The following is a 25569-nucleotide window of genomic DNA, read 5'->3' as shown; positions in this document are numbered from 1 at the left end:
TATTTATTATGCCGCAAAATCTCTGTTGCTCTTTTTCTCAAATTCCTGTATTACCATTGTTATTATTATTATTATTAGGTATTAATATTTTATGTGAGTTTGTGCACACATATTTATGTATATTTATCAGCTTCTCACCTTCTTATTCCCTGTTCCCAACTGTCTCACCTTTTCCTTCTTCAAATATTTATTGGCATCAAACTATGTACCAGACATTGTTCTGGGCACTAGAGGTGCAGGAGAAGTGCAAACATTTCTATCCTCCTGTTTTCACAGACTTTGTATCCACACAGGTGAGGGGCAGCATACAAAAAGCACACAGTAAACAAAACCAGCATGTAGAGCATAATATCTGGTAGTGATGAGGGCTTTGAAGAAAGTCAGGGAGAGGGACCAAAGAGGCAGAGGAAGATGGGATTTCACATGTGAACAGGCAGACAAAGATCCAGAAGAAGGGACGTCCGGGCTAAGGGACCAGCATACCTGGGGCCTGAGGTGGGAGCAGGCTCAGCATGTTCAGGGAGGAGCCAGGAGGTCAGTGTTGGCTATACAGGTGTGAGCAAGGGAGAGCAACAACATGGGGCCATGGAGACAACTGAAGGCAAGCATTCTGGGCTTTCCTACAGAAGGGACTTTGTAAAGTCAACAGAGGGCTTTGAACAGAGGAGCAACCTCATCTGACACTCATTTTTAAAAAGATCACCCAGACTGCTGTGTAAGAGATACACCACAGGGGGTGGAGTTGAAATTGGAGGCTGGAGGCAGGAGTCTCTACTATAGTACTTTCAGGGAAAGATTGCAGCTTGGGCTTGGACAGTGGCACTCAAGATGGCTACAGTGAATAGAAATGAGTTAAGGTAAGCTTTGAGTATAGGACACATAGAATTTGTTTATATAGTGGGTGTGGGACATAAAAGAAAGTGAGCAGTCTCTTCCTCTCTCCAAGATCTTACTCTTTCTTTTCTTTCTTTTTTTTTTTTAATGTAAGCTCCACACCCAACATGGGGCTTGAACTCACCGCCTCAAGATAAAGGGTCACTTGCTCCACCAAGTGAGCCAGCCAGGCACTCCTTTTCCTTTTCACTTTTTCCTACTGAAGATCTGAACTAAATATTATATGTTTATTAGTCTTTCTGGGGAAGGCTTTATGTCTTAATTTAAATGTGTCTTTTGAACATTTTATCATTTATTTAAAATAAAAAATAATAGGGACCTCTAGCTGGCTCACTTGATGGAGCATATGGCTCTTGATCTCAGGATTGTGGATTCAAGCCCCACACTGGGTATTGATACTACTTTTAAAGGAAAATCTTTGGGGTGCCTGTGTGGCTCAGTCAGGTGAGTGCCTGACTCTTGATTTTGAGATCTAGCCCTTTATCAGGCTCTGCACCAGACATGGAGCCTATTTAGGATTCTCTCTCTCTGTGCCACCCCCCACTCTCACTCTCTCTCAAAAATTAAAAAAATACAAATAATAAAATAAAATCTTTAATAAATTATAAAAATTAAAATAAAAAATAATAAATTGCTGATGTTTGTGATAGGATTGCTTTTTCATTTATATGTGTTGCTCAGTTCCTTTTATCAGAGTGCCAGGAACCATTTTTCTTCTTATTTTTCATTCCAAATAAAAACATCTTTTTTTCTATGAGACATATTTGTAATTGTGTTTTAATACAATGACCACTGCAGTAGCAATAATAGGGCAATGCAGTGCCCTATCACCCAGACTACAGTTTCTAAATATCATTTCCCACAGAAAGCCACCAGGGCTCTTTGAAAAACTGGTTTATTCCAGAGCTAATGTAGGAAATGTGGAAGATGAACCTGGAACGTCGTGCTGCCTCAGAGATGAGGGAAGCTGTCCAGTACAACTGGAGTTGTATCAAAGAGACCCAGAAACCAACCTGAACAGACCTCACTGACCAACCCCAGAACAAGAGGAGCTCCAAAATGCTATCTGCAGTGACTAAAAGACATCAATATGCTAAAATCCACAAGTTCATTTTGATACAAAACAAAATACCCAAATTGATCACCATTGGAGGATCCTAGGGGCCAATTCATTATTTCATTATTCTGCAAACTGTTAATACAGAGAAATAATATTGTCTTTCTTAAAAAGAGTGACTGGAATCTCAGTATTGAGAGGTCCTTGGGGAAGTTGACTTAGCTGAGTGCACTGACGACAGTGGCAGTTCAATAGAACTTGACTGCTAGGAAGACTCATGGGACCCAAGGGCAATGCTTACAATTCCATAGGTTATTAGAGAAGAATCCAATGTACTGTGTACAGCATAAGCCCTAAAGTAAGGACATGCATCCCTGCCAAAGACTGTCTCCCAGGAAGGTATCCAGAAAGGTCAGCAGTCCAATCCCTGGTGCCACCCTGACAGGGCTGTGGCCAGGCACATGTTCTCTCTCTGATCAGGAGCCATGTGGCTGGAGAGGCAAGTGCTAAGCAGGCTCATAAAGCAAAACCAAGGTGTAAAGCCAAATTGGGGAGGCAATGTACAAAGATCCCCAGAGACTGAAAGTCCAGAAAGCTGTGTCTGGACAGCTTTTCACTGTATTAATACATACTGAGGTGGATTCCAGGTTTTAGCTAATTTGAATTAAGTTGCAATGAATAAGCCTTTTTTGGTGACTTTGGTCTAAGTGGCTCCATTTTGGGCCTGTGATTTTCTTTCTAACATAGCTGACTTCTGTGAGCCACACTAGCAAATTAATAGAATCTGAGGAAGGGGTTGTGAGAACTTCCAATTTGTAGCCAGTTGGTCAGAAGCATAGTTGACATTTAGCAACGGGAGGCTGGACTTGCAAGTGGCTTCTGAAATGGTGGGCAGTCATATAACCAAACTCAAGGGGTTGAGGGAAAAATCAACAGTCCCCAGTTGAATTATATGCATTATTGTTTGTTCAGTCTTAGCACCTAGGCAAATTTAGATTCCTGAGATACCTGGAAAAGGCCTCCTCTACATCTATTAAAATGGGCCTAGTGCAAGCTTTTCCTTCAGGTCTGCCCCAACTCTAGTTAAATCTACCAGTAGCAACCTCCACCAGTTTTCCTCAGTTTCTTGACAAAGCTTAGCTAGAGTTGTCTTTAAAGTTCTGTTACATCTTTCAAACTTTCTGGATGGCTGTGTTCTCAGGCAGCATGTAACTTCGTTTTATCTCTAGAACATGGGCCACCGCTATGGTTATTTTAGAGGCAAAAACCTTAAGTTATCTACTTTCAGATTTCAGGTCTTCAGGAAAAAAAAGCAGGTCTAGTCCCAAAGAATGGGAGAAAATTGGAAACCTTAGTTCAGAGAGTCATAGCCAGATACTCAGTGAAACCAGGATCCAGCACAGTTTTATAGGCAAACAACAAACACCCAAATAACAATTAATCAGAACTAGAATCTAACATCCACAGAGGGGTGTTACTGAAATGTAATTTTTGTCTCTAAAACCACCCCAATTTCCACCAGAGATAGCCAATTTGAGACTAATTTGTTTGTAAAACAAATACGGTTTTAATGAACCTGGCCTAAATATATACTTAAGTGCATCAAGAATAGTGATTAGTAATATAGGTTCTTTCAAATCTGTTTTGCTGGATCTTCCCATAAGGAGTTTCAGATTGAACACTTAACAGCTTTTCAAGGCTGAGAAGCCAAGCCAGATACTTACCATCTGATTTGCCGGCAATACTATAGATTTTGGTTACTTCCTCTCTTCTTGAGGTCCCCAAAGTATCATGATGTTCTTGACTATGTCAGGAAATGGCTTTCCTTTCTTACTTGGTAAGGCTTCCAGGAACCTTGTAAGCAAGGTCCCAGGTCAATTTTTCCAAAGGGCTCATTGCCTCCATTAAGTCAACCTTAGTTCCTTAAAACTGTCTGGTCATACCTGAGTCTAAGCATGTCTTTCTCAAATATGATATTCCAGTCAAGCCCTTAGCAGTATGATCAATGTGTCTAATGGTATTCTGTTACAAGGACAACAGATTTCTATTGAACTTATGCAAATAACTATAATTGCCATGAAAGTATGAATACTCACTGAGTTTCCAAATTATGGTAGGGAGAAAAAGACAAATGTTTTATGTTTATTTACAAAGGAATATTTTACCACATTTTTGTAAGTCATAGATAACTTAAGAGAAAACGTTTCCTTAAATCTGGAAGAGCAAACATTAAAGAGCCAGCAGGGTTTCAAACAAGAGTCATAAAAATTATGATCATTCCCAATTCATGCAGCCTCAAGTTATTCTTACTCTGTTTGAATGCAGTTTTTTTTTTTTTTCTGTTTGTTCCAGAAATTCTTACTTGGTTTCATTTTATGATCTTAAGGGTATCAGAAACCTGTATTTGTCAAAAGTCCTTCCCATGAATCTCCTTGAAAACCAAATACATTTGCAAGAGCCTCAGGACAATGACTGTAGATGACAAAAGACTCAAAGATAGTCATGTTTGAAGATCTGAGGAAAGTACATTACAATGCAGTTGACAAGGAAATTTGATTGTTTTTGTGACACAACATTTCAACAACTAGAATTACAAGTGATGACATTATACTAGGACATATTAAAATTTGAGAAATTTCATGTAATTTCTAGAACAATTAGAGCATTTATCCATACAACATGCTGCCCATGTAACTTAATACATAAAATAAACAAGCCTAATTAGTCAAAAAGACCTTTTAGAATTTGAATTTTGGAGAAGTTTATTAAAAACCTCAGAAAGTTTTAAAGGACATGCCTAAATAGGATTACAGATATTACAAAGCGTAATTTTTAATTACTTAACAAGGTGGCAATAAGATTCTACAGAAGGTTACCTAGATGTTAGCAAAACAAGGTTTTTTTCCTCTCTCTGTTTTTTAAGTTTTTATTTCAATTCCAGTTAACACACACTGTTACATTACTTTCAGGAGTACAATATAATAATTCAACACAAAACTTAACTCTTTTAATTTAATTTTTTAAGTAGGCTCCACACCTAATGTGGACTCACAACCCTGAGATCAAGAGGTGCAAGCTCTTCTGACAGAGCCAGCCAGGAACCTGAAAACTTAACTCTTTTTTAATACTGAGAGGATTCAAAAAAAAAATAAATACTGAGAAGATTCGGTTTTCTTAAAGATTTTATTTATTTATCTATCTATTTATTTGAGAGAGAGTGTGTACATAAGCCAGGGGGAGGAGCAGAGGGAGATGGAGAGGGAACAGCAGACTCCCTGCTGAGCAGGGACAGCTACACAGGGCTTGATCCCAGAACCCCAAGATCAAAACCTGAGCCGAAGGCAGATGTTTAACTGACTGAGCCATCCGGGTGCCCCAAGAGTTGTATTATCTTTGATAAGTAACCTTATGGAATCTGTTGGCTATATTTTTTTGAGCATGGTGATTTTCTAGTCTGTATTTTAAAAAGGCCTCTTTTTCCCTTCAGTCTTAGGAATGGGGAATAATTTAGATAAAATTTCCCAGAGATGTTGAAAGACTTTGAATTGTTTCTGAGACCATATTCCTAGTTTTTGCAATGATTTGTAAAATAAGCACGGTTGCTTTCAATCCCTCAAGGAATTAGGCTGCAATTGAAATGACATCATAAGTTGACCTACACATCTGATTACATTTTCCTCAATTTACTTCAACCCCTCTCAGTATATGGTCCTAATTTGGATTTCAGAAAGAAGGCCTTAAAGGAAATTCCTATTGGATTCTGACTATCTGCTTCCAATTTGGCCAGCTTATAACTACATTATCATTGCCTTAACATGGTGAGAATGATTTTGATTTTAACACCTGGTTACCCGTATTTCATTCCACGGATATAAAGAAGGTAGAATAGTAAGAAGTACTTCTTCAGGAGTTGATATTTTTGAGCCCAGTTTTGTCATTATTTCTGAAAGTTTCTTATTAGTCTCTTGTGTGGAAAGTATCCCGTCAATGTTTTTTTACAAGCTTCCAAATACCAATCAAAATATGTATCCCGCTCAAATTGTTTAGCTAATTGTTTAGCTAATTGCTTAGCTAATTGTTTCTTGAGTTGAGTGCACAAATACACTTGCATAATATACAGTAATAAGGTATTTGAAAGGACCCTCATTTAGGACATTTGAATGTTAAAATCATCCTTAGTATAATCATAATTTTTTTTTTAATCCCAGTAACCTGTACGCAGTGCAGTGCTTCTCGTGACCCAGGATGCTCTCGCTTCTTTCACTTGGGGATTTCTAAACTCCCCTTGAATGAGCATTTAATCCCCAGAGCATTTACCTAAGGGGGCCTTTAAACACAACAAACAAATTAAAAAATAACTTTCCTTCTGTACTTGGATCTCTCTGTTAAGGATTTCTCCCCAACTGCCAAGGTCTGTAATAAGGGTTAATGGAGACACAGCTTCAGCTGTTCTTAGCCTACTGAAAATTACCTTCTCTAGAGAGTTGATAAATAAGATCTTAATAGCTCTAAAAACCTTATACTCAGGTTGGTCAGGTCTACCAAACTGACCTCCCTTACAGATAATTTTCAGAACATGAGATTTATATTATTTGGTCCTTCAATGGCATCTCCAGTCAGCCTCCAGGATTTGCAATTCCTCAGATTCCTTAATAGGACCAGACCAGATAGCTATGCAGACACTGAGCTCTCTACCTCCCACCCATAGCAGCAGAGCCCAAAGAAGATCGGTGCCAATTAATCGACACTCAGTTCTCCAAACGGCTCTCCCATTAAAATGTCCTCAGCAGCTACTGAACCCATTCAGCAGGTCAAGGTGCATGAACCTGAAAGATCAGTCACCAAGAAGAATTCTCCTATGCCTTTCCCCAAAGGTTCCCCAGCAACATAGATGAGATTCCTCCCCACCACCAGTCCCATCTCAGGTGAGCTGCCACAGGTTAGTATGTAGCCATTTGGGAGCTGGGGGAACTCAAAGAGGTTAGGCAAGAGGTCCCATCTGGGTCACCAAAGTTTGTAACTAACCTAAGTCAAGAGGTTTGCTGCTTGGGTACATTAAATTGAACACAACCCAACAAAATGTTGAAAGCAAAAAACTTTTTATTACTTGTTACAAGTAAGAAGACAGGGAAATAGCTCTCAAAGCACAGTGTCGTCCTCCTTCCCCTACCCCCCCCCCCCCCCCCCCCCCGCCACCATAGGGCCAGTACAGGTAGCTTTTTTCAGTATATTAGGGGACAGGGGTGGGAGCTTGCATATACCTTAAGGAACATATGCATATTCTATTGGCTCTTTGGTTCAATTGTGCATGTCTAGCCTGTCTACATGCCAGTGCATACATTGTATGTTTTTAAAAAATGGCTGAAAACCCTGCCCATAGGAGGAGACCTTAGTATTATTAGGAGCTGTAAAGAAATTTCAGGACAGCTCAGGGAGCTTCTGCACAGATCCTCAGCTCCAAACGAGCTAGAACTGACTCTAGTAAGGGGCTATCATGTAAAACACCTAGTTGGGCATCTCCTTGCAGGAACTGCTGGTTCTACAATATAAAACACAGTCTTTTCCTGCTTTTGTCACCATCTTCCTCCACTCCCCACCGCAAGCTCTATTGATAGCTTTCAGCCCTCAGATTTTACTACTTCTTTGTTGCATCCTAGCTAACAGCCACATGGGACTAAGCCCTTAACCTGTGGGATCTGGCACTATCTCCAGATACATAGTGTCAGGATTGAGTTAATTGCTTGATGGTATTGGAAAACACACATCACAGTAGTATTAATGAAACGAGCCACCCAGTGTAATGTCAGAAATGGTTTAAAAGCAGCACATGCTTTTCTCCATTCTATACATACATTTTTGGTTCCTTCAACTCCCTCACTCCAATTCCATTTCCTTTGAAATTATAAACTATAGCATTTCCCATAGCTATGATTCTGATACTAAAAATACCAGTGAGATCATCTAGAAACATGACTTGAATTGTATTTCTTCTTCTTTTTTTTTTTTCCTTGAGAGAGAGAGAGAAAGAGAGCGTGTGCGGTGCACAAAAGTAGTGAGAGAGGCAGAACGGGAGTGAGTGAGAGAATCTCCAGCAGACTCCCCGCTGAGCACAGAGCCCAACTCAGTGTCAATCTCAGGACCCTGAGATCATGACCCTGACATAAAATCAAGAGTCAGATGCTAAACTGACTGACCCACCTAGGAGTCCCATCCTGTATTTTATTTTATTTTTTTTTTAAAGTGACATTTCAACCAAGCCAGAAGACAATGATCACAGACAAAAGGAAAAGAAGATGAAATATTCATCTTTCCAGACACATACCTGAATTATACACATGAGGATATGTGTGTGTTATTTTTAGTCAAAGTTGTTTCTGTTGTATGGAAACCATTTCCGTTTATTTAACTATCCTTAAAGAGGCAAGTTTTTGTTATATCTGGATTGTCTGCAGCAAGATGGAGAGAGCATTTAGGATTCAAATATAGTCATAGAGAAAAAGTATAAATTTATGATTGGTAGCTGAAATACAGAGGAGGTTGATGGAATCATGCTGCTGATCAAAATGTACAAGATACAGAATGACCATGCTGACATAGCTTGAAGGACACCCTCTTTTACCTGCCCCAACACCTTTGTCCTTCCTCATCTCACACCCTACACCCCACATGTTAAAGAACAAAAATCCAACTGTGGACATTTGAAAATCTAATTAGCGCTATTAAGTGATTAATTAATGGGATGCTTCCCTTGAATAGGGAAGTAGAAGAAAGTTCTGAGGAGTTGTATAAAAAGGAAGATTTATATAGGAACAAGGGTGAGTCAAGGACGTTATTTAAAAAAGAAGGGATTGTCGCGGGCATGGTCACCTTCCCTTAAAGGGAAAAGTAGGGACCTTATCATGCAGATTATCTCATTTTCTTTTGGGGGATGGAGAGGGCCCAATGACAGATTACCTCATTGGTGCCATCTGAAAATTTCCTGACCAAAAAAAAGAAGAAAGAAAAGAACAGAAAATAAATTTCCTGCCTGATTGGGTAAGACTACATTTCTGGGGGAGGTTGAAACTGCAATTAGGCTAGATATGAAGACCAGTTTTGGTGACTTGGCCTAAGTGATGCCGTTTTTGGCCTGTGGTTTTCTTTGTAACACAGACATACCTAAGTTCTTCCAGAAGGCCTCTAAATACTTGGCTGTTTCACCCTTTGCTTATAATTCCATGATCTCTGCTGTGTCCCATTTTTCCTCTTGTTGGCAAACTTCTAGTTTCCTTTCAAGACCCAGTTCAAGGATGATGTCTGGTTTGAAGCCTTTCTCAACTATCTCTGTCCAGATAGCATTAACTTTTTTTGGACAGAACTCTGCAGAAGTTTCTATCAACAGCAGTGGAATCATGTTGGGGCACTTAGGTGTTTATGAGTGGAAGGAGACAGGATCCAGAGATGTTGACCTTGGAAATTTGTTTTACCTGCTCTTCCAAGTTTGGAAATTCCTCTCAATCACTTGGGAGTAGAACAGATATAGGAGACATTAAATGAGGAAGAGTAAATTTTTAGAGATTTGGGGTTTTGTTTTTACTTCCAAAATATGCTTTTGAGAATCAGAAAGGAAGGTCTGAAGTGGTATATTATAGCAGAAATGGAAAGAGTGAAGGAAGAGCAAGACAACTCCATGGCTGGGGACTATAGGAGGTTGCTTGGATAGGGCCTCAAGGGGCAAGATCTGACCTGGTAGGCCATTGTGGAGACACTGGCACACTGCCTGGCTTCCCCCTCCATAGGTCTGGAAGCCAGTAGAAGTAGAGCATCTACTTAGTGCATGCAGACAGGTGACATTTGTGAGGAGCCTCAAATGCTGTCCTGGTGCTTTTCTCGTCTCTTGAATATATAGGTTGATCATCCACAGTTGCCATCAGGAATTTTCCAGCAGCGTTTTCTCCCCGTGTCTTGGTACCATTTTGAGCCTGCTCAGAACTGTCCTGGTAGAGTCCTTTTCTGTTTAATAGCACAGGGCACATCTGTGTTCTTCCAAAACAGAGGTGGAGTCCTTGACACCTAGAGGACAATGGTGGTGTGGAAGAGAAAACTTCAGCCTTGGCATGTGAATATAGCTGGATAGAGATAATAAACTGTGCTAGTATGTTTGTACCCTCTGAAGAACATGGGCTTCCGAGGGCAGAGACCAAGCCCTATGCTAGCGCTGTTCTAGTGATACTAGATTAGCGTATCCACCACTGTTGTTTTTCTGCGACAAGAGTAGGAACTTGCATAAGAATGTAATGTCAATGGGGGCACCTGGGTGGTTCAGTGGGTTAAGCCTCTGCTTTCAGCTCAGGTCATGGTCCCAGGGTCCTGGGAGAGAGCCCCGCATCGGGCTCTCTGCTCAGTAGGGAGCCTGCTTCCCTTCCTCTCTCTGCCTGCCTCTCTGCCTACTTGTGATCTGTCAAATAAATAAATAAAATCTTTAAAAAAAAAAAAAAAAGACTGTAATGTCAATGGACTGCTTCCTTCAATGAGAATGTTTTCTCTAATAAGCAGTGCGCCAGCTGTCCATAGGCCATACTTTCAGAAACACTAACTATGCATCTTTATAATTTTGGTGGTTATTACCACCAAAGTATGCAATATATAGTAGGTGTTTGATCATTATTTATTCACTTTGTGAAATAGTTTTCTGCATGGATTGACTGATCTTTAGATTAATCATAAGAGGACCTTGGCCTTCTTGAAAAAGCAGTACTTCTTTCACCAGATAATCACTTTTCTATCTTAACCATTCCTTCATCAGTCAAGTGGTACATAATATATCTATTACATATTATCAATGTATCTTTTCCCATCTATTGATCAGTCTTTTATTTATCATAAAATATAATATATATTATTGGCTCAAAGATGAATTTGGTTATTCTATAAGATAAAATTCGATGTTCTTTCCTTCCTTGCTCACCCATTTTCCTATAGCCTGATCACAGCAAGTATTTACTCAATAAATCATTAACCAATTAATCTCTCATCTTAGGGATTGCTATGGGTTGAATTGTGTTCCTCCAAAATCCATATTGAAGTCCTAACCCTCAGTCTGTGACCTTATTTGGAAATAGAGTTATTTCATATCTAACTCCTAAAAGGGAAGTTGAGGTCATATGGGAGCAGGGTGGACCCTAATCCAGTATAACTCATGTCCTTATAAAAAGGGGAAATTTGGAGACAGAGACACACAAGAATGCCCTGTGAACTTGAGTACAGAGTTCTACAAGTCAAAGAGTGCCAAACATTGCCAGCAAACCACCAGAAGCTGAGGGAAAGACCAGGAACATATTCTCCCTCAGGGCCCCCAAATGCAATCAACTTTGCTGACATCTTGATGTTGAATTCCAGCCTTTGAAATTTTGAGACAATACATTCCATTGTTTAGGGCACTCATTTTGTGGTATTTTGGGATAGCAACCCTAGGAAAATCAATGCAGTGATATATTGCCATATAGTTTGTTCATATCCCATAAATGAAATATTATACATATTATTACTACACATAGAATTTCTAACTTCACTTTTTCACTCAGCATATGGATGTCCTTCTGTCCTTCACATCTGGTTCTACTTCATTTTTTAAAAACTGGCTGTTTAGTGCACATTGTGTGGATTTACCTTTTCTCTGTTAAAATATTGCTTACGTTTCATATGTTAATATTCTAGACCTTAATAGTAAAGAGGGATTAAATTATGCAGCTGATCTTGTCTTCTATGGCTTCTGGTTTTTGTTCTTTAGAAAGATCTTTCCACTCCAACATTGTAAAGATAGTTTGTATTTCTATAATACTCTTTTCTTTTAAAAAATAATTAATCCACCTAGAATTTATTTTATTTTATATATTTTTTGACAGAAGAGTAATAGTCTTTACTAGCTTTACAAACACTTGTGAAAAGGGTGTCTGACTGGTTCAGAAGGTGGGGCATGGGCTCTTGATCTCCATGTATGAAGTTTGAGCCCCACATTGGGTATAGAGACTCCTTTGAAATAATAAGAAATGTCAAAGGCTTGGAGACTGGAAATTAGGAAAGCCTCCTCTGCAAGCCTGGGTGGCTCAGTGGGTTAAGCATCTGCCTTCACTCAGTTCACGGTCCTGGGCTCCCTGCTCAGCAAGGAGTCTGCTCTTCCTCTCCCTCTGCCCCTCCCCACTGCTCAAGCTCTCTCTTTCTTTCTTCCTCTCTCTCAAATAAATAAGTAAAATCTTTAAAAAAAAAAAAAAAAAGAAAAAAAAAAAGGAAAAAAAAAAAAAAGGAAAGGCCACCCTAATGAGGCCCCAAATAAACTAAATCCTGAAAGATGAATCATCTTGCCAAGGCAGCTGTCAGGGATGCCAGTCCACCCAGCACAGGTCAGTCTACCTAGAATTTATTTTAGTTTATGGTGTGAGATTAGGATTTGACTTCTTTCCCTAAATAGTCATTTTTTCAATATGCTATATTGAAAATTTCTTCCTCTCCTCTATTGATTTAAAACTCCACATTTACCACAGACCAAACTTGCATAAATACAGAAATTTGACTTCTGTCCTAGTTATACATTCCTTCATAAAAACCATCAGGAATAATAGCTTTAATTGACATACAGTAGGATATAGCCTTCTTTTTTTTTTTTGTAAGTGGAAATTATAACGTTTCTTTTTCTTTTCTTTCTCACCTTTTAAATTAATCATTTAATATTCAAACATTCTACATTATATATATTAGTTATAAAGCATAATAATACACTTGAAAATAGTTATCTATTACTAAAAAACAAATTACTCAAACAACAGTCACTCAAAACAACAACAGTTATTTATTATCACTCAGTTTCTGTGGTTTGGGAATACAGGAGCAGCTTAATTGGGAGAGGGTCTTCACAACCCCAGATGCATTAAGATGTTGGTCAAGGTTTAAAACATCTACATGCGTGATTAGAGCTGGAGGATTCACTTCCAGGTGGGCTGGTAGGTGGCAGGAGATCCCAGCTCCTTGTCACATGGGTCTCACATAGGGCTGTTTGGGTGCCCTCCACCATGGTAGCTGACTTTCCCTGGGACAAGTGATTTAAGAAGGGAGGCAGAAACTACAATATCTTATGACCAAGCCTTGGAGGTCACACACTGTCATTTCCTCAGTATCCCATTGTTTATATGTATTATCTCTGTTCAGTATAGGAAGGGACTACACAAGGGCTTTGGTACCAGGAGATGGGGATCATTGGGGGCCACAAAACAGAACACCCATGAACTTACCACCAAGACCAAGAAATTGTATACTTCCGACAACTTGCAACTACCCATGTGTCCTTTCCTTGCCACAGTCCTCCCCCTTTGGTATTTATAATTCCACCCTGTTTTTTCCTATTTTTTAAAATGTCTGCATTTTCTTCTTTTTTTTTTTTTTTTAAAGATTATTTCTTTATTTGACAAACAGAAATCACAAGTAGGCAGAGAAGCAGGCAGAGAGAGAGAGGAGGAAGCAGGCTCCCTGCTGAGCAGAGAGCCGGATGTGGGCCTCGATCCCAGGATGCCGGGATCATGACCTGAGCTGAAGGCAGAGGCTTTAACCCACTGAGCCACCAAGGAGCCCCTAAATGTCTGCATTTTCAAAAAAAAATCTTTATTTTGAAATAACTGTAGATTCATGTGCAGTTGTGAGACGTAACACAGGGATATTCAGTATACTCTTCAAGTTTTCTTCAATGTTAGTGCCTTACAGAACTATAACACAGCTTTACAACCAGAAAATTAACATTAATATGATTTATTGACTTGATTCGAAAGTCACCTTGCACTCGTGTTTTACCTGCAGTCATGTGTGTGTATTTGTGTGTGAGTTTAGTTCTTTTTTAAAAAATATTTTTTTAAAATATTCTCTACCCTTAGTGTGGGACTTGAACTCACTATCCCGAGATCAAGAGTTGTATGCTCCACTGACTGAGCCAGCCAGATGCCCTACTGTGTCTGAATTTCATTCTATACAATTTTGTTGCATGTGTAGGTTTATATGATCATGACTATAGTCAAGATACCGAATGTTTCCATTACAAGGAACCCTAACAATACTCCTGTATCTCCCTCCCAAACCACATTTGTTCTCCATCTCTATTACTTTGACACATCAAAACTGGAATGGAATCATACAGTATGCAACCTTTTGGCTTTTTTCCTAAGCATTATTCTCTTGAGATCCATCCAAGCTGTTGTGTCCATTAATAGCTCATTTCTTTGATTGCTGAGTAGTTAATCCCTTGGTAGGGATGTACCACAATCTGTTATCTGCTCATCTGTTCTAGACTTTGATTTCTTCCCAGTTTCTAGCTATTATGAATAACACTGCTGCTATAAACATTTGTGTACAAGTTTTGTGTGAATGTAAGTTTTAATTTACCCAGGATAAACATCTAATAGTGTAATCACTGAATTGCATGGTAAGGACATGTTTGGTTTTGTGAAAAACTGCTTTATCACAAACAAAAGTAGCTGAACAATATTTTGCTGAATATTGCTAGCATTTATGCTCTGTTAAAAACAGTATTGTCATGTATGGAGTCTTCTGGGACTTGCTGTTTCACCCAGCATTAGGTTTCCACGATTCCTTGACATTGCTGCATGTAACTGTAGTTTGTTTTCACAAATTTTTCATTTTGTGATTTACTATACACAAAGTTGGAAGAAGTTGCCCCCTTTATGAACAAGCACATCATTTACACATATTCTTGTGTAAGATTCCTTTGGCATATTTTTAGGGATGTATTTGACTTCTTAATTTTTGTTGTCGGTGTAGTGGGTTATTAATTTCCCATATCCAAAATGGTTTTTTAACTTACTTGTCTTCATTTATTCTTCAGTTACTTATATTCAAGGTGTCAAGTTGAAAAAAAAAATCCAGTTGGAATTAGTTTAGAAAATACACAAAATCCACAGGTTGGTTTAAAAAGCAAGCACACTCAAAGGAATGGCATATTTCTATTTTTTTTTTTTTCAGGGATACCTTCCTTTACCACCTTCAGCAAAATATTAAGTTGTGATCACATATTCCTCATCTGTGATATTGGGATAAAAATTTTCCTACCTCATGGAATGGCCGAGAATGAAGATAGTCAGTGTAAAACAAGTAAGCACGTGCCTGGCAGGCATTATATTCTCTACAAAGGTTAAATATTATTGCTTCTGTTGTTGGTTTTTGTAACGATTATTTGCATATACCTTGAACTGACATTTCTTGCTTTTCTTTAGGTATTTTATTAACTCTAAAAATGAGATCCTTCTGTTATAGATCAGTTACATTTTCTAATTGGTACTTGCTTATACATGAGAAACTTAAGATTGTATATCCTTTAGCTTATAGTTAGCTATATTACTAGCCACTTTCCTAGATAAAAGCCATGATGTTGTGGGGCACCTGGATGGCTCAGTTGGCTAAGTGTCCGACTCTTGGTTTTGGCTCAGGTCATGACCTCATGGTCATGGAACTGAGTCCAGTGTTGAGTTTTATGCACAGAGTCTGCTTAGGATTCTTTTCTTCTTGCTCTCCCTTTCCTCCTGACCTCCTTGCCTCCTCTCCCGCCACCACGTGTACAAGCTCAGGCATACTCCCTCTCTCTCAAATAAATACATAAAATCTTAAAAAAAAAAAAAAAAAAAAAAAAACTAAAGTGTTGCAAATAGTGATATATTGTCCTTTTTTCTTTTCTGGTATTTAAACCTATAAATATTACAATATGGTGATAAACTATAAATAAACTATATGTGGCTCCTTTGCCGTTCCAATTTTTAATAAGAGGTCTTGCTACCCTTTTGGAAGAAATTGGGAAGGTCTCAGTCTCCTCCTAAACTATATTATAAATGAAATAAATTAACTGTTTTGAAGCTTCAACAGAATTTACCTGCCAAATGGTCTCCATAGGGTGCTTTTGAAGAATGGATTTCTGAGGACCTTTTCAAGACCTCCTGGGGTTTAATATATTAATCTATTCAAAATTTTTTTCTTTTTTTGGTCACTTATATTAATATGTTAATTTATATTTTGCTAACTGTAGAAAGTATATTACCATAGGTAGTTATCTCTAGAGGCTTGCTTGTCTATAAATTCATTAAATCACAAGATAGCTGGATATCAAGTTGACTAATATTGGAACCTATATTCAAAATATGCTTCCCACAATGGTGCTGATGTCTTTCCATCACTTAATGAAAGTAAATATTTATTTGTTGAGTACTTGCAAGAGGCAGTCTTGTGTGACTCTGGGAGCTCATGGCCTCTGTGAGTGGCTATACACTGAGCCCTGTCCAGTGGAGCTGAGGTCTCCCAGTGAGGGAGAGTGTACAGCTCACAAACAAGCACATGGCACATCAGACATGGGAAATCAGACAGAGCTAGTTGGGGACAGGATGGGCTGCATGAGAAGAGGGGCCTTGAGGATTCTTGTTCCAAGTGCTAGACTTTGCTCTCTGGTGTCCTCCTCCTGGGTCTTGGCCTCATTACCTTTGCTCTCTGTTAGCTCTCTGACGCTCCCAAATAGATTTTCTGTTCATGTTCTGCCCATCTTTTCTAGAAGTCCTCTGAAGCCTTGGTACTATTTACCTTATCTTCCAGTAGCATGGGCAGACAGGAAGGGCATTATCTGGATCCATGCCCCAGATTAGTAGCCTCTTCTCTATTTTCATTTCTTTGTCTTTATGCCCTGCATGCTGAGAGAATTCCTCAATCTGATCATCCAGACCACTAGTTTTGCCCCTCCATTATGTGTTTTAAATCAAATACACACAATGTAAAATTTATCATCTGAATCATTTTTGGGGTGTATGGTTCAGCAATAGCAAGTACATTCATCCTGTTGTGGACTGTGTTTTTTAAAAAAAGTACGTAATCTGTGCTGTCTTTACTCCCAAGAAGTCTTTACTGTTCCTCATTTGCTTCTTTTCCATGGTAATTTTATGGATGGGCTGTCTTCTAGCATTTTTTTAAGGATAATAATAATTGGGTTTAATATTATTTTCTATGTTCTGTTAGGTCTGTATTCTGAAAGGAGAAATTCACTTCTGTAGAGCTTGCTTTCTTTCATGCTAGTAGTTCTTCTCAAATATAGCAATGAGAGCAACTTGTCAAAATAGCCAGCATGGGGCCTGGAATGGCACACTTACACCAGATGCAGTGGATTTTTTACCTTTTTATCTCCCCAGATGTCCCACAATGGCTATTACTCCCAGGCCTGCCTTACTCATATTTTGGACTTTCTAAGATCTGTTTGGAAACCCCATCCCCACTTTTTTTTTAAACAGCATTGTCTACTTGATTACATAATGTATTGTCTTTTATTTATTATGCTTCCTCACTGATTCACTTTTATCTCCTTTTTATCTCTCAGATAGCCCTCATTATTATCTTCTGAAGAATCTTCTTTTGTATTCCAAGGTATATTTCGCTGTTTCCCAGCACAACTATACATTTCTCCTTTCAAGTATATCATCTGTCCTTTTAATAGGAATTTCCTTTGAAGAAAAGGAGATCATTGTGCTTAGGCAGGTATCCTAAAATAGAAATTTTTACTTAAGTCTAATAATTAAATTTTGTACTTAAGTCTCTGGAATTTGGCATTTCTGGGATTTGAAACATTATCATAGATTTAGCTTGTTGGATCATAACAATTAATATAACCCAATTTTTCACAGCTCTGTACTCTGATAATTTAATTTAAATGAATGTTAAGCCCTTGTTAATTAATGGGCAACATATCTGTGCCAAACTTTACACATTACAAATTTGGGAATCTCTTATAACTTTTTCTCTTAAATTAGGGACACTCACAAGAATAAATATTAAACAAATGTTATCAAGGTTAAAATTTTGTAGACTGTGATTTTTACTTATTCCACAAGCATTTATTGTGCAAGTATCACACCACCAAAGTAGTACTTGAAAGCTGGAAGCAATCTTCATGACTGTTTCATCCAACGTCCTACATTTTCCAGTGAGAAAGTCTCATCCAGTCTCTTCTATTTATATTCCATCTGTAGGTACAATCTTCTCATCACACAGCTCTAAATCACAGGCATCTTCTGACATGGCCCAGATCTGTACTTTTTTTTTTTTTTTAAGATTTTATTTATTTATTTGTCAGAGAGAGAGCGAGCGAGAGCGAGCACAGGCAGACAGAGTGGCAGGCAGAGTCAGAGGGAGAAGCAGGCTCCCTGCGGAGCAAGGAGCCCGATGTGGGACTTGATCCCATGACGCTGGGATGATAACCTGAGCTGAAGGCAGCTGCTTAACCAACTGAGCCACCCAGGCGTCCCCCAGATCTGTACTTCTAGTGCTGGCTTTTCCTGTCACTGTGAGACTTCACTATCTGGCTTCCTACTTCACATCCGTTAGATGTCAAACAGGCACCTCAAGCTTAACGACGTGCCATATGTTAGCTTTGTATTTTCTTCCCCCCAACCTGTCCTTTTTTGTGGGGGTAGGAAATATTTTCCTTCTTCCATCCTAGGTTCTTGGCTGGCCTAATAATTAAATTCATTGGAGAAAAAGAAATTTAATTTTGTACTTACAACGACCCCATAAAAATATGAGACTTAAAGAAGTGACCAAAGCAGGAAGCTTTTGTACCTTTTAGATGAAGAAATGATAAGAAATTGGTGTCATGACAAGGACTATTTATATAGTCTTCTTGGTCTTAAATTTCCTGTCTCTGGGGATAAAGTTGCCTTCTACCCTCCTGGTACAGTGAGGATACCTTTCACATAGGAGATTTGTTTCCTGCTTTCAGAGGGACAAAGGAGGGTCAGGGTGTTTCCCTCTTGCACTCACTGTCCCTCGTCACTTTATTTAGTTATTTTTAAAAGATTTTATTTATTTATTTGACAGAGAGACAGTACATGAGAGAGCAAAAGTAGGGGTATGGGTAGAGGGAGAGGGAGAAGGAGACTCCCCTACTGAGAAGGGAGCCCAATGTGGGGCTTGATCCCAGGACCCTCGGATCATGACCTGAGCCGAAGGCAGACGCTTAACTGACTAAGCCACCCAGAGTCTCAAGTCACTTTAATTCAAAATAATCAACATGCTAAAGTGGCATATTTGGGGTCTGGAATATTCTACAATCCTTCATCCTCAAGTCATTAACCAAACTGTTGAGTGTTACTCTTGATTCACTTCTTTTCCTCATCTAAATATCCAACATGTTGGCTTATCATGTTGACTCTACCTGGAGTCAACTCCGTCTATCCACTTCTTGGAGCCCAAGCCACCTCCTCCTCCATTGCCTGCTCCCACTGGCTCCAAGTCCATCTTCTAACTTTTAAAAGGGAAAATGAGAACCTCTCACCTCATGCTTCTGCTGGGGGTAGTCCACAGCTTCCTGTTGCACTTGGAGCAAATCCGGAGGCCTCTCCCATCCAAAGGCAGGCTGGCCCTGCATGCTGGCCCCTCTGCCTCCCTCCTACTTCTGGCCACATTTTTCTCCACCCAGACTCACTCTTTGATCCCCAACTGACATCTCTGCCTGGGCCTCCCAGATGACCTTCGTTGTGTGTATCTCAGCCAGATCTTTGCTTCTGTGGCATCATGACCATGCCAGGCCTGACCCTCCCATTGTCTTCAGACCTTAGCGACTCAAGTTATCCATTGCAGAGCATTTCTCAACTTCGTTCCTTCTTTCATACCCACACCCAGTTCAACGGCATATCATGCATGCTTTAATACCACCATATCCCACCCTGCACCATGACCACTCCCACAGGAACTACCAAATCTTTCTCTCCAGGATTATTGCAGTGGCTTCTTACTGTCTCCTTCCTACTGACCCAGCCCCTCTGCATTCTGTTCACACAGTAACTGATGATGTTTGAAAACTTGAGTTCAGTCACATGACTCCTGTGCTCAAAGCCCTCCAAGGCTTCCTTTCTCGCTCGCTTTAAAAACCAAGATCCTTACTGTGATTCTTCAGGCCCTACATGAACCTACTCTGGGCTACATCTCTGTTTGCCCACTCAGCTCAAGATACCTGGACCATCTCTTTGGAGTTGGAACCCCATGTTCTTCTACACTTGCTTGTTCTTCCTGAAGACATTTCTGCAGTTTGTTTCCCTTGCCTTTGGTGAGGGTTGCCCCGGAAGGTCCTCTCTAAAAGCCCTTGCTGGTTCCCTGTGCCCCTCCATTTCCTATGTCCTTCTAATTGGAATAATCTTCAGAGAACATAGCATTTTTGAGATCAGGAATTTAGAGGTGTTCCAGGGGTGTCTTGCTTAATCATTGCTAATGTCAAGGGGTACTGATTCCAATGTGGGTCTGTAGGGTATCCCCCCCACACTACTAATCAATTTTTTGACACCAACTAGGTGTCCTATAATGCAATCCGGTCCTGACACTACTTGGACACAGCATCAGATCTCACAGGTTAAGGACTCAGTCCTGCAAGACTGCACCTCAACACACACACACACACACACACACACACACACACACACTTCAGATGCTAGTCACAAGTTAAGGTTATCACCTGTGCTTCTGACCAGCCGGCTATGGATTAGATGTTCCAATAATACTCTCCTTGGGTTTAATTAATTTGTTAGAGAAGCTCACAGAACTCAGAGAAACATTTTACTTACCATATTACCAGTTTATTATAAAACAGTATAACTCAGGAATGGTCAGATGGAAGAGATACATAGGGTAAATATGGGGAAAGGGCATGGACCTTCCATACCCTGTCTGTGAGCACCACTCTTTCTGAATCTCCACTGTTCACAATGTGGAAACTCTCCAAGCCCCACCTTTTGGGTTTTTTGGAGGCTTCATTACATAGACGCATTAAAACATTGGCCATTGGCAAGTGATTCGACCTCCAGCTCCTCTCCCCTCCCTGGAGGTCAGTGGAGTGGGGCTGAAAGTTCTAACTCTCTAATTACATGTTTGGTTTCCCTGGCAACCAGCCCCCATGTAAAGTGCTTTCTAAAAGTCACCTCATAAACTCAGGTGTGGCTGAAAATGGTTTGTTATGAATATCAGGACAACTTTAGCACTCAACACTTAGGAAATTCCAAGGGTTTAGGAGCTATGTGCCAGAAATGGGGATGGAGAACAAATATATATTTATTATTATAAATCGCAATATCACAGTCTCTTCCTACTAGAATGTTAGATCCATGAGAATTATCTGTTGTCATCAACAATTCTTCTGAGTCAGTCCCCAGTGCCTAGAACAGTGCCCGGCACAGTGGTTGAAGAATAAGTATTTACTGAAGGAGGACAATTACAGTGACTTGCCCAGGCCCAGCAGCAGGGCATGGTCAGAGCTCAGTGGTCCAGATGACCAACCCAGAGCTCATCCAAGCCTGGCCCAGGCAGTCAAGTCTGAGAGTTTACCTGGCAGAAGACATCCAAGCTCAAAAACCCCAGCAGAGCAATCTAAGGCAGGTTTACATACCACTGCATATACATCAGAATAGAAGTAATTTCTCCGGGGTTCAAAGGATCACACAGTGTGGGAAACCTGGGAGGCCGGGGCGAGTGAGGCCTCAGTGGAAATACTGAATTTGGATTGGTGAGGAGCAGGTAGGGAAAGATTCCAGACTTAAGGAGCAGTGTGACTCATGGAATCTTGGAACCTTAGAGTGGAATGTAGATGGGGATGAATAAGGCCTGTTCTGAGAAGGGTAAGGAGACCTCTTGCCCTGGGGCTGGGCCAGGAGTAGGGAGGGGTGGAGTTAAATCAGTAAGTTGGTGCCAGTTCCCCTGAGGGCCTCAAGGGACCTCTGCCTGAGGAGTCAGCATTTGACCCTGTAAGCAACAGGGGACTCCGGTAAGCTCGAGGGTAAACAAACAAAGTGAAAGGGTCCAGTAGGTCAAGGAACCATTTTGGCAACATGTGGACTGTTGAAGCAAGGAGACTGGGAGGGAGGGAGACCCACCCAGAAGCTCTGGGGCCACACTGGGGATACCTATAGGGATGGAGGCATATATGGAAACGGAGGGAGAGAGTAGGCCCTTGGGCCTCACTGGGTTAGATGATGTAGGAGGAAAAGAAGGGGGGTCCTTGAGGTCCTAGTCATTGGAAACCAGGGAAGTTGTATTACTTCCTTTGCTGTTAATACTCAATTTGGGATGCCCCTGGTTCATCATGAGATCTGATTTCTTTCCCTGAAAATGCAGGTACTTTAGCCAAATCTTTCTCTGACCCAGGCCCCTCTACACATTAATATTCTACCCTTAGGAATGCTATGGGGGAGAGTCTTGATATATAGCATACAATATTTTCTTAGTATCTGTCACTTTACCCTCCTTATGCTGGATTCCAGCAAATTTGTGGTCTGTGGCTCCCTGTAAAGACATGAGACCCTGGCCTGGCTGGATGGCATATGAGTGAGCCCCAGAATATAGGAGATGAGAGAGTGTCATGGGTAAGATTTGATTTGAGCAAAGCTAGGGAGGTGACTAGTAGCAGACACAGAAGGGACAACCCAGTGCCAGCAATGGCTGTTACGGTGGTCTTTTGGGAGAATGTCAGAGTATTCCAGTGCAAGAGGAGAAAGGAGGGGCTGGCTTCTAGGAAGCCAGCAGCTCCCAGAATCAAGACAGGCAGTACCCCTAAGGGCTCTTCTCACCCAAGTTCTCAGTCAGATTCTCCTTGCCAAGAAATCTCTGCTGCTTATCCCTGTACTTCCAAAGCAGAAGTCCGAACTGTCAAAGCTATGGTCTATCTGGAGGGGAGTGCTGCCACTGAAGTGGGGACTTCCCAATACCTTCTGCCATACCCAGCATAGTCCCCCACCCCCATCGTTCACATACGCTCCTCTCTGATTCCCCACAAATACTGAGGGGAGCCCTTTGCCCCCAAAACTCTTCTGCAATTCTGGTCCTCTCCTCCCCTCCGAACAACCACTTTCAATTTCCTGTCATAGCTTTTCTGAGGCCGCTTCAGAACTGCAGCACACAGGGATATTTTGGCTCTGAGGGTTTACCAGAGAGGAAAAGAAAAATACCTCAAACCAAAGCCTGCCTTTGCCACTGAGAAATATTCTTATTAAAAAAAAAGAAAAGTCTATTTAGGGAAGTAAGAAGTAAGAAAATGCAGCGATGGTCAGGGAAAGGGAAAAGTCTAGTTACCCAAGAAGTAAATCTGAAAGTAGGTGGAAGTTGAGCAGGCGTAGGGAAGGGTGTAGAGCCAACAGAATCCCAACTTCTTGGGCTCTCCCCAAAAGCAGATATCTTCGGTAAATGAGATTTAAAAATCGTAGCATTGGTATGGCATGGCTCATTTGGATTTTGATTCTAGCTGATTCCAAGAGGAGGCTCCTAATCCGGGCTCCCAGACCGTTTCCCTGTCCAGGGCCTGGGAAACAGAGCTGGCCCAGGAAGAGCCTGACGGTTGCCAGGGGACTGCGCTGCCTTTGCTCTCAGACTCTGCAGCTTCCTCTCTCCTACCGGAGTCAGGGCGCGTCTGCACTGTTCTGGGACTGACTGATGCTTCTGGAAACGAAACTAAACCGCTCTAAAGTTTTCAGCTCCGGTCTTTCTGTTTCCCGCTATCCGCGGTATCCCAGCCTGGGCGCGGCGCGGGGCGGGGCCAGGAGCTGCCTCGGCGGAAGCGGCCAGGCAAGCGCGAGTACAAGGGAGTTCTGTGCCGCGCGCGCCCCGCCCCGCCCCCCCTGCGCCCGGCCCCGACAGCGGACTAGCCGGCTGGGCGGGGCGGGCGCTGACCGCCGTCTCCTTGCGTCCCTCAGGCGGGGAGCCCGCGCCACCGCGCCCGGGCCGCCGGCGATGATCACCTAGGAGGCTGGCGCGGGCGGGCGCGAGCGGCGGAGGAGCCGGGCGCGGCGACACGCGGCCATGGAGCGGGATCCGGCGGCGGCCGAGGAGCCCGGGTCCCCGGGTCGTCGTCGGCGGCGGCGGCGGCGCGGAGACGGCAGGACGCGCGTGGTGCGCTCCAACCTGCTGCCGCCCCCGGGCGTCGAGGATCCAGCGGCTGGCGCGACCAAGGGTGCGCGGCGACGGCGGCGCGGGGGCGCCCAGCACCTGGCGGACAACCGGCTCAAGACCACCAAGTACACTCTACTGTCCTTCCTGCCCAAGAACCTGTTCGAGCAGTTCCACCGCCTGGCCAACGTGTACTTTGTCTTCATCGCGCTGCTCAACTTCGTGCCGGCGGTGAACGCCTTCCAGCCCGGCCTGGCGCTGGCTCCCGTGCTTTTCATCCTGGCCGTCACGGCCTTCAAGGACCTGTGGGAGGACTACAGCCGCCACCGCTCAGACCACGAGATCAACCACCTGGGCTGCCTCGTCTTCAGCAGGTGAGCCGGGCGCTCCGTGCTGGGGAGCGAGGGGTCAGCTCAGGGCCGCGGCGCTTCGGGGAACTTGGTGTGGGGCGCGGCGTGAATGGCACCGGGCGGGGTGGCCCAGAAGCGGCTCGACAAGGGGCGAAGGGCCCGGCTTCTTTTGCGCCCGGGGACGCAGAAAGCAGGAAACCTAAATGCTGCGTGCGGGAGTACCCTGACCCTGATTGGCACTCAGACGCCTCGTCCAAACCGGAATGATCCCAGGGCTGGCATCTGGCAGCCTCTGAGCGTCCTCATCCTCACCACTCCCGCCTTTTAAGAGTAAAAAGGAGGGAAATCCAGGCTCTGCGCTCTGGTTTGAAGTCCTAGCTTCAGTTTTTGGTCAGACTCTCTAGGACAGGTAGTTTAACACGTTTAACAATCAATACAGGTACATAAAGCTCAAGCTTAGATAACCTCTCCTCTTGGGACAACAGTGAAACTGCCACCAAGTTTTGGTGTGACCAGCACAGACAAATAAAAAAGCAGGAGTAATAATAACAGTGTCCACCCATTAATGTGAGCTGTGATCAGGCCACCCAACTGGGTACCATCCCATAGTTGACTGTTTAATGTTAGTTTTCTACAAGACCAGTACTCTAACCCCTGAGCTATGGAGCCTAATGTTAGTTTTCTAAAATTTAACTCCAGTTTCCAAATGGAAAGACTGAAGCTCTGAGGGGTTTTTGAGTCCTGCGCATAGTTGGTACTAGGGTATGTCATTACATAGTACTAGGGTATGTCATTACACTTTCTCTCTCCCTTGCACTTTCCCAGAGTTTTGGACTCTCAGGTTGGGGGTGACTGCTGTCTCTTCTCCCTTTAGACTCCCCACCCCCAAATAGCCACTAGGCTGCAGAGTCATCTTGGAGCTGCATCAGTAGCTGAACCCACCTCAAGGTAGAACCCTTCAGGAAGGCTAATGGGCTTGGCTTCCACATACAAAGCTTGGCCCATCTTTCTCTCCTGTTCGCTCTGTTTGACTCCTGATGTAAATGACTGATGTAGGCCTTTGAGTTAAGGACATCAGTCTTGTCTGGCTTCCATCACTTGTGAGAGGCTTCTAGGAAACCCCTTGTGCTCACAGTGGCAGATTGTTCCCCTAAAAGGTGAGGGCCATGGTTATTCCTACCTCTTAGGATAACATAGGTGCAGAGTATTATTTCTGACTCTTCCAGCAACATTGGTTGTGTTTCATACTTATTTTACAAATGCGTAAACTGATGTTCAGAGAGGTTAAGTAACTTGCCCATGGCCACACAGCTGCTATGCAGTGGTATTGGAATTTGACCTGGT

At 42.0% G+C, this 25569-nt stretch overlaps 1 protein-coding gene across 1 annotated transcript in view; it reads left to right on the top strand.

The window, feature by feature from the left end:
* The first annotated feature begins 23654 nt into the window (after nucleotides 1-23654).
* ATP10A (ATPase phospholipid transporting 10A (putative)) overlaps nucleotides 23655-25569 on the top strand; it is a 191658-nt gene continuing 189743 nt past the window's right edge. Inside the window, exon 1 of the mRNA XM_059371731.1 lies at nucleotides 23655-24249. Within this exon, the coding sequence (XP_059227714.1) occupies nucleotides 23789-24249 (461 nt within the window). The 5' untranslated portion in view covers nucleotides 23655-23788. The remainder of the gene's footprint in view (nucleotides 24250-25569) is intronic.

The sequence above is a fragment of the Mustela nigripes genome, chromosome 13, assembly GCF_022355385.1.
Source record: "Mustela nigripes isolate SB6536 chromosome 13, MUSNIG.SB6536, whole genome shotgun sequence".
Classification (NCBI taxonomy): Eukaryota; Metazoa; Chordata; class Mammalia; order Carnivora; family Mustelidae; genus Mustela; species Mustela nigripes.
Note: the sequence above shows the minus strand (reverse complement) of the source record. Positions and strands in the feature narration are given on the sequence as shown.